This window comes from Papaver somniferum, chromosome 2 (genome assembly GCF_003573695.1).
Source record: "Papaver somniferum cultivar HN1 chromosome 2, ASM357369v1, whole genome shotgun sequence".
NCBI lineage: Eukaryota > Viridiplantae > Streptophyta > Magnoliopsida > Ranunculales > Papaveraceae > Papaver > Papaver somniferum.
In genome coordinates, this window is record NC_039359.1 from 69,748,811 (window position 1) to 69,759,190 (window position 10,380).

Below are 10,380 nucleotides of genomic sequence, written 5' to 3' on the forward strand. Positions count from 1 at the left end.
CTTTTCATGGTTGAACTCAAACTTACAGAAAAAAGTGACGAGGGGGAGTTTTGAAGCAAACCCCTCATAGCATCAACTTTAGCCATATCCAGATCTGGATCAGTAACTTATACCTCCATTCTTCCACCTTTCTCTTTTATCCCCTTTCATCTCCACAATAGAAGCCATGCTTTGAGTAACAATTCTGATCAAGAATAGTGGGAGTGTTTGTTTTGTATCCTTTTCAACCAATTCTCCTCCTTGTACAAGACCCACAATTAGATTATTAACTTTCAGAACTTGATTTTATTCCTCTAAGTCAGGAACATCTGCTTTAGCTAACAAATATTTTAAACCTTGAATGTCCTAGAAATATTCTTGTTTATGAAAATCAAAGGAATGATTCATGTGATACGGAGATCCATTGAAGATATGTAGAGGAAATATGTGAAGAAGAAGAAAGAAGGACTATGTTCATAGTGAACTTGATTGTAAGGACCCGTAAAAAAGACTTTTCAATAAAGTCCTAGATCTGGTCCTCCAGCGATTTCCAGATTCTGATTCAACAACATTTATACCTTGCTTCAGGATCTGGAAATATTTCATTGAAGACATTTTTCACAGATTTGATATTCTGATTCCTTCCTGACCAAAAAGAATTGTATTCTATGAAGATGAAGATGAGAAGGAAAAACAAAAAGAAAATATGGAAACAAAACTAGTCATAAAAACCAAGGTGACCAAAGTTGTGGTACAAAACCCCACTCAAATGTTGGGATTCATTAAAACTCCATCTTAAACTAAATTGATACAAAAACACCAAATTTTTAAAAAATGATGCAAAACCCCCATATTTCAAATAAATAAAAAATTTAATAGGAAAGAAGACACGATACATTAAGAAATGAAACTAGATTTACATGAGAGGAGTATTTCATGAGATCTCCAAACTCGTGAGCGGAGACTCGATCTGCTGACCTCCTACTTAAGAGTCAGGCTCCTGGCCAACTGGGTTAACCCTTGATGGTTCATATTTCAAAATTGGTTTCATCAAATTTTATGATGAAACCAAATTTTTGTTTCGTCAAAATCTTTAGGGTTTTTGTGTTACTTTTGTTTTTGGGGGTTTTTGGGTTACTTTTGCTTTGGCGGGTTTTTTGTGCATGAATAATGATACCTTTGGGGTTATAACTCGCCGACCAATATGGAAACAATATTATATTGTGGGCATGTAAACCGGAAAGTTTATTTAAATCCCAATTGGGGGAGGTCCTCGGTTCAAACTCAGCGAGGGGTCCAATATACGTGCCAATGTTGTGTCAAATAAGGAAGAATCTGGTTGATTTGAAGGTGCATTGCAAATGTACGTTCAAACTTCCAGTGGTCTGAGCAGCTCGCCTTTAGTTCTTGTGTTCGGAGAGTTCAATTCAAGCCTTAGGCCAAGCACAATGGTGCCATTTCGCTTTGGTATACTCTTTTATCCTCAAGGGTTAATATAGACTACACCGTCAGCATGATCTTACTAACTTAGAAAAAGTGATACTTTAAAATATTAGTAGTTAACATGAAACAAAGAGATGTTCGAGCTAATATGTGACAATGTGGTGTGAGTAGCAAGCCACATGGACTTCTTTCGCTTATGCAAAAGAGATGTTATCACTTTTATACAGACAGAAACTTCCAGTTGTCGTGTGTGCAGTTCACATCTTATTCTTGTGTCAGTAAAGTTTGGTTGGTCATCATATATAGGTAAAGAGGTTAATTGCTCCCTTTCCGTCTTGTGAGTTGCTATTAAAACTAATATATATATATATAAAGTCTAGACCGTTTGTAAATCGTTTGATTATTAAGTTTTTGCTTCACAGTTATCGATCACAGAAATAAAATTGTCTATTCTACCAAGTCTAGATCCTAGTTAGCTTCGGAAAACGTACGGAACGGCGTACGTACGCGTATTATTCGGATTTATAAAAATCTAATTCAGTTAAAATTCCGGTCAACGGTTCATGATTCGACAATAATTTGGAATATACGTGTATAATTCGATTTACTAATATGAGTTCGTAACTTATAATTCGGCGTACATTTAATTAATAAAATTAGCATTTAATAGTGTTACAGGTAGTGAAATACAAACTTTTCACAATATATTTAAAACATATGCAAGTTATATCACCAGCCAATCCAATGGTTCGGCGGTTGGTTATTCAGCAAATGAACCAGGCATCATGGGTTCAAACCCCCTTCGTCAACATTCTTGTCAGAAAGGGATAAAAATGAATGGAGAACTTGTGGAATCCTATTGGGCTAGGCTGGCTAGTTCGTTAAGAACGACTTTGGGGGACCGTGGTCTTATTAGGCCAACCTTACTATGCTTATAAGGGGTGTCCTAAATGACGCAAATCTTGTCCGACCTTGTCCATTTAAGAGTCTCCATGGATCCTACCTCCTATATAAAATCTAATCATATACACCAAACAAAAACAAGAGGGGAATCAAAAAATTTCAGTTTTGAGAAAAAGAAATTATTCTCTTCTTCTTCTCTCTTTCCTTGACGTTCCTCGTTCGATTGAAAAACCCATCAATCTTTTTAATTCGTTTCTTGATTGGGAAAATTGAGTAGAAACCAAGAACACGAAGAACATTTCGGTTAGGAATAGTATTAAAAAAACTAGTTTTGTAACCGAACATTCTGAAACCAAGAACACGAAGAATACTTCGGTTATCACGAATTTTATTTTTTCATAACCGGACTCCGAGTTCGGTTGGTTCGCAAAAAATAGGTTTAACCGAACTCCTCATAGAAAACCAATATATTGTGTTCGGTTGGTCCCCAAAAAATTCTAAAACTAGTTAGTAACCGAGCTCTACCCATAATACAAAAAGAAAAGAAAAAAAAAATGTAACCGAACTGTGTCATTTTTTCTACTATGTTGAGTTATGATTTAACCGAACTTTGGCTACTCTGTTCGGTTGGTTCGCAAAAATTTCTAAAACTATCTAGTAACCGAACTCTAATCATATTACAAAAAAAAAAAAGAAAAAATCAAATGTAATCGAACTGTGCTATTTTTCCTACTATGTTGAGTTTCAATTTAACCGAACTTGTCCCACTATGTTCGTTTTGTTCGCAAAAAATCTAGACAAACCGAACTCTTCACTAATTGCATACATGTGGAGTTCGGTTAGATACGCTATTGGGTTAAATTTGCGAACCAACCGAACATTACTCTGTAAATCCTATAAACAAAGTTCGGTAACATGTCTGTTTGCCGAATGACTAAAAACCTCCATTAAAGAGCGAGCTCGATAACCTGCGTGTTTGGAAAAAGTAACCGAACTATACTTTCAGATGAGTTCGGTAACCTGTTCTTCACATAAGGTAACCGAACAAGCCCAAATCTACTCTAAAAATTTACGGTTTTTTGAAAATTTGGAGCAATTCAACCAACATTATCTAAGTTTGAAGCATACCTGGGTACCCGAATACCCTTTCTCCGGTTGTGGTTGGTAAAATCCATCATTTTTCATGTTTTCCTTCTTCATCTTCTCTAGCTTTACTCTCTCGATAATTCTACTTCTTTAAAAAAAACAACCATATGATTTTTTAATCTCACTAATTATCTTTAACTTAATCATCTCACTAATCATTATTACACTAACTAATCATTACCCAAACTAATGAGGAGGGTAATTTAGGTATTAATATAAATATCTAGATAAGAGATGATCTAAATTTAATTCCAATATCTTACCCAAAATAAAACCATAGTCCCCAAAAAAATCATGGTCCCCAGAAAATCGTTCTTGGTTAAATACTTTAACCTAACTCGGTTATAGCTGTCCGAACCGTTCACAAGAATAATTCACGAATCCGAATTATTCGCGGATTATTCGGGACAGTCATATGATTCACCTACTGGGGTCCGAGTTTCAGTAGGACGCGAACTAGACGTAGAAAAATCGGATTCGCAAATATTCGCGAATTATGCGCAATTCATTCACGAATTTATTAACTAGGGTAGAGACCGTTAACGTCCACGACTCGCACCAAAACAGACCCACCCCTACCACTGATGGCGGCACCGCACCACATTCCCACTAGCCAACAATTCAAAAGTCAAAAACCATTAGTCAAAATAAAACCAAATGGGCAATTCAGCCATTTACTTAAATTTACATGGCTGTGGTGAAAACTCGTCTTCCATTTCTCGATTTCTGAATTTTCTTTCTCAAGTCAGTACAGGAGTGTTAGGTGTACTAACTAAATGCACGTCTCCTTCCATTATTAGTAGTAGTTGAAATAACAAACAGAATTATCAAATCCCATTCTCCAAATTCCCCTAATCAAATTTCTTTTGACCTCGAAAAAACCCTAATTCTAATGGATGCAATTACAACAAGGGTTGTTCCTAATCTCAATCTTTCTGGTTCTCGGCTCCGTAGTTCATCCCAATTGTAAGTTTTTTTTTTCCGAATTGTTTTTATGAATCAATCGATTCCTGATTTGATTGAATTTTTTAGTTTTTTTTCGTTATGCAGATCGCAGACGAAATCTGTTGTGTCTATCAGTTGTTGTTCATCTGAAGGATCACAAGGTTTTGATAAATTGGAGAGACGGAATGGTGATTCTATTGGTAGAGGGAACGGATTGTTGTATGGTCCGGTTCAGAAGCAGCGGGAAATCGTCTGCTCTGCGGGAGCGGGAACAGGAGCATGTTTATATGGTGAACATGATTTAGAGGGATCACACGCTCATGCGGCAGAAGAGAAATTGGGGGTGTTGCTGCTTAATCTAGGAGGACCTGAGAAGCTTCAAGATGTTCAACCATTTTTGTTCAATTTATTTGCTGATCCGGTATACTGCAGCTCTATAACTTTTCTTTGATGTCAATAAAATGCATTTAGGATAGTGAAGGTGCAAATTATGAACGTATTTGGCATCTTTGGTGCAGGATATTATAAGATTACCGAGATTGTTTAGGTTTCTTCAACGGCCTTTGGCTCAGTTGATCTCAGTTTTGAGAGCACCTAAAAGTAAAGAAGGATATGCTGCTATAGGTGGGGGATCACCTTTGCGTAGAATAACTGATGAACAGGTATGATAGTTTCTTTTCTTCTGTGTCTTGCCTGATTTAATTGGAGGACTGTAGTGTAATTAGTTTCATATTTATCTAGGCGGAAGCACTGAAAATGGCTTTGGAAGAGAAAAAAATGTCGGCAAATGTATATGTAGGAATGCGGTACTGGTTCCCATTTACAGAAGAAGTAGTGCATCAGGTATGTCGTTATTTGTTTTGGTAGATATTGGTTTCTCTATTTGAACATTCCTTGTGCAGTTTTGACATCAGGTCTTTTGTTTGTGATACGTTAACCAAATAATAGTACTATAACAGTAGAATAGGTAAGGCTGATAGCGCCAAACTTCCAATAGACTGTGACAGTATTGCATCGTTGTTACAGATTAAAAAGGATAAGATCACAAGACTTGTTGTGCTGCCACTTTACCCTCAGTACTCCATATCTACAAGTGGGTCAAGCATCCGTGTGCTTCAAGACATGTTCAGGTGGTTCATCGTCGATGGTTCTTAATATTTTTTCGAATCTCATGATTGAAAATTTACATTTTATGTCACCGTCACTAATTAACCAAGTTTTTCAATGTTTCAGCAAAGACTCATATCTTTCAAGGCTACCTGTCTCCATTATAAAGTCGTGGTATCAACGTAGAGGTTATATTGAATCCATGGCTAACTTGATAGAGCAAGAGCTACAAAAATTCTCTAATCCTGAGGAGGTAGTTTCCTTGTTAGTTTTCTGTTCATAAACGAGACATTTCTACATTTCTGCAATCGATGTTGTTCTTCTGTTTTGGTGGCTTCTATTAGCTACTTACCTTTGTGATAGCATTTTAGGTGATGATATTCTTCAGCGCACACGGAGTACCAGTTAGCTATGTCGAGGATGCAGGAGATCCTTACAAGGATCAGATGGAGGATTGCATCAGATTGATCATGCAAGAGCTGAAAGCTAGAGGAACCTTGAATGAGCACACTCTTGCGTACCAGGTTAGCATGGAATATTTAATTGGAATCTGCCTATATTTCAAATTTTAGAGGTCTCATTTCTTCTCAGTCCACTGCTGCTTTTCTAATTCCGCGCTCCCTCACAAGTGTGTGAGTCAGCAATTGGACCATTACTCACCAAACATTGTATTCTGTTTTATTAGAGTCGAGTGGGGCCTGTACAGTGGTTGAAGCCCTATACTGATGAAGTTCTTGTTGAGCTTGGTAAAAGTGGAGTAAAAAGCCTCTTAGCTGTTCCAGTAAGGTGCGTTTTTCTTTCGTTTGTTGGATCTGAATGGTAGTGGAATAAAAATAAGTTGTTATGCTATACACATCATTGTTTCTGCCCATGTGAGTTCCCTATAAGCACATAATAATAAACACCTTCTTCGCTTAACATTTGCATGATATCCAATCCATCTCAACATTTAGCTTCTAGAATCTTCATCAATGTTTCTGGCAAAGGTAAAGTCTAACCATACAAATTTTTTTTTACCTTCCACTGCATGTTCACTTGGTCAGTAACAGCATATTACCACCGTAAAATATATTCATTTGACTTAGCTCACATGTTTGAGTCTTTATATCCAATGTGGACTGAAAGGGGTTCTTACAACTTATACGCAATAAATCTGACCACCTTTGCTGCACTAATCTTTTACAAATTTGTCAACCCACTGTCTATATAATTCATGTTTTCTTTGTTTATTGAATTCGCTATGAAGTTCCTATGATGGTTATTTATACCATACCCTTATGGTGTTGGCCATGTTGGGGAACCATGGTAATTTTGACCTTAAATTCACTATAGAGGAGATAAAATATATTAGTCTAAAACAAAGAGAAGTAGCATTGAAATGTACTGTTATTGGCTTATCTTAACTCTATCTGTTTGATCTGCATTTTTCTAAAATGAGAAGCATTTGTGATTTTGAACTTCTTTTCAAATATACTTAGATTTGTTGAAATTGTTTCATCTGTTGCAGCTTTGTAAGCGAGCACATAGAGACCCTCGAAGAGATTGATATGGAATACAGGGAATTGGCTCTTGAATCTGGCGTAGAAAATTGGGGAAGGGTTCCAGCTTTAGGACTAAGCCCTCCTTTCATATCTGATCTCGCAGATGCTGTGATTGAAGCTCTTCCTTCTGCCCAAGCCATTACAATGGCAGAAGTCACTTCTGAAGAAACCGAAGCGGATCCAATGAGTTATATAATCAAAATGTTCTTTGGTTCAATCTTAGCTTTCTTTTTATTGCTGTCTCCAAAACTTATCTCTACTTTCAGGAACCTTTTGTAGAGAGTTTATGGTCAGATGCCTAGTAATAATAGTGATGATTATAAAGAAGAATGAAACACTAGAGTGATTCTTAATTTTGCGGATGCATACATGAACGGAAGATATGTAATCTCTTTTGGGTTTTAAGTTTCAGTCTTTCGATAATATCACAGGAGAGTTATTCATTGGAGTACATTGTACTTGTAGTGTAATTGTTCACCTCAGAAGGGTTTTAGTCTTGAGCTCTGTAATTTTTTCCACTGTACAATTGGAAATGGCGCTATTCTTGTGTTCTAAAATTTATCATCTTTTTTACGACCATGTTTGATACACTACAACAAATTTGGGGTCCTAATGACTCTTTATCTATGAAGTAACATACGAGAAAAAGTGAAGAAAAAGTGAAAGTATCACTTTTCAAGAATAGAAGAGTATAATTGGTTTATAAGTGAACTTCCACAGATCGGTCTCATCAATGGCAGCCAAGCGAAAGAGAGAATGTAGTCCAGACACTTTGGAAAAACTTATTGCGGATGGCAAAATTCGCACTCATCCTTATACTCATTACAGTTGCCCCACAATTCTTACAGATTTACTTGCTATCAAGATTCAAACCATTCTCTCAGATATCTATCGGTGTTATGATCCTCTGTGTAATCGATACGTAGGAGATGTAGACCAGAACATAATATCAGATATATCGACTCTTACCGATTTTGCTCTATGTGTTCTATACAATCGCCTTAGAGCTGTTGTGAAATCCTACTGTTTTTCTGCCTTGGCACGTATGAAGAAAAATGCTCCAATCAACAACCAAATGGAGTTTCCAAGTTTCTTAAGCTCCTTACTTTCTTCGATTGGCGCCCTGCGAATAACAGATGCAGGAAGAGATGCTCTAGTTTTTTATGCCCCACCTCCCGACACTGACAACAATTATGGGCGTTCGCAAGCGCATGATCTAAACTATATTCACTACAACCAGCTAATCACTACACTTACCGCTTGTGGGATTGGACTTTCTCCGATCGATTTCAACAATCTCGAAGGTGCATTCTGGACTACTTGCTCTCTCAACTCTAATCAACCTGATATCTGGGATGTGGTTGGAACTGTGAATCCTTCTCATTACACCAATGATGACATTGTTCGCTCGTTAGCCATCTTGGACTCGGATTCTAGTAAAAATCCATAAGCAATGTTGATGTTGTTGATGCTATCGCAGCGATCCCTCCTGTGAACACACTTAATCAAACTACTGCTGCAGTTAGTGATTCTGGGGCGCGGCATGTCGGATTCATTTACCATGTTAACAGTTCTGGAATTCAGCCAGCAGATTCAGCTCGTGGGACTGGTCGAGGTGTATACATCATCGGAAGAGGAAATGATCCGCCTTTATACTCTTGTTGCTTGGCAACACGAATAGCATCTTATGAAAAATACTGGTTGATGCGCTATCGTTTGCTTGCTCCTTGAACTCGTCATATTTCTGGTTAGTTTTTTCTTTATGAACTTTTTTGGGACTGCTTAAAATGCGTTTAACAACTTTTTAGTAGTTAGAATGGGGATAACTAATGTAACGCTTCTGATATTAACTGCGATGTAGCAGTGTTTGTTTAAACTCTAGATTGGATAAAGATTCAGACTTTTTAGGTGCTAATGAGTTTCGAAATTTCACCTTCAGCAGGTGGAGTTGGAGTACTGGGACCTTTCATTCTCAAAACCTCGTTAAATACTCCCTTCGTTTCTCGAAAAGAATTACTATCATTTTTCCAGTTTAGCCCCGAAATGGAGGTAGTGTAAGATTTTAAACCAACATATTGTTTGTTGCTGTATCTGTTATTGTTGAGTTTCTTTAGATGTACTAAGGGACGCGTCTCCTTAGTAATCTCCCTCTGATCTCTCTACTCACGGGTGGAAAAATTTGCAGTAGTAGGTCACAATTTGCACAAGGGCAGAGTGTTCAGTTCCCATGGCAACAATCCTCAAATCAACCAAAAAATTCTTGTTTTTCACTTTTGCCGTGTGAATATGGATTTTGAGGATGGCATACCATTGCGTCTATCTGGATGACTCGTGATTAGTAAGTACCGTCTAGTGCACCGTGTATGGTGTTTATCGGGTGAGCACTATTGCATGCTAAGTAGGGCTACATTTCAATTCGATATGTCTCGCATACGGAGTTCACTTGGCGTTTGCTCAGTGATACCGCTGATTACCCATTCAGTAACAAATACTCCTATTTTTCAATGTCTCGAGCAACGCTTTAGAAATTGGGGAAAGCTCACATAGTGGGAGCGATTTTCATTTTTTTTTTCCTAAAGCCCAGACTTAAATAACAACGATTTTTGGGGCACCACTGCTTTTGTTAGGGGACCATGATTTGATTAGGGCATCTTCCCTATCGTTATAAGGGGTGTTTTAAAAGGTGGAGATGACTAGTTTACCCTTTAACTTATAAATCTACCACTTCTTCTTCTATTCTACAATTTTTCTTCTTCTCTTCTTCATCAATTTATGATCATCTAACCTGATCATATACAAATTTAATCAAAATCATCAAATTTTCATCGTCGTTGATTGATTGAATTTTTATCGTCGATTATCAATCTTTTGTAAACAAACTCGTCCATAAGTATTTTCCCACAAACCCATTACTTCTAGTTCGTTTTTGATTGAAAATTTGAGTAATAGTCATCAAAATAGGTTCAAAATGGAAGTTACAGTAGTAAGTTCGGTTAAGAATTTTGTGGAAAAACTTTGTCGAACTAGCCGAACTTGTTGGAAATGAAGAACATGAAGAACAGTTCGGCTGTTTCGTAAAAAAAAAAATCCTAACCGAACTAAGGTTCGGTAACTTCATAAAATAATTTCTTAACCGAACTAAGGTTTGGTAACTTCGCAAAAAAAAATTCCTAACCGAACTAGGGTTTGGTCGCAATTTTTTTTCCTAACTGAACTAAGGTTTGGTAATTGTAAGGACCCTCAAGCCCGTCAACGCTATTAGACCGTTCAAGTGTCTAATTAACCGATAATAACTCGATTAGTTTAACACGAACGA

The 10,380-nt window shown here is 37.1% G+C and overlaps 1 protein-coding gene across 1 annotated transcript; it reads left to right on the forward strand.

Annotated features, from left to right (window-relative positions):
- Window positions 1-4,183: 4,183 nt before the first annotated feature.
- LOC113347963 (ferrochelatase-1, chloroplastic/mitochondrial-like) lies at window positions 4,184-7,637 on the forward strand. Its single transcript, XM_026591654.1, has 9 exons — window positions 4,184-4,437; window positions 4,522-4,837; window positions 4,935-5,078; window positions 5,158-5,259; window positions 5,443-5,546; window positions 5,650-5,776; window positions 5,895-6,047; window positions 6,209-6,309; window positions 7,031-7,637. The coding sequence occupies exons 1-9, from the start codon at window positions 4,364-4,366 to the stop codon at window positions 7,341-7,343; spliced, it is 1,434 nt and encodes a 477-aa protein (XP_026447439.1). The 5' UTR covers window positions 4,184-4,363; the 3' UTR covers window positions 7,344-7,637.
- Window positions 7,638-10,380: the final 2,743 nt, after the last annotated feature.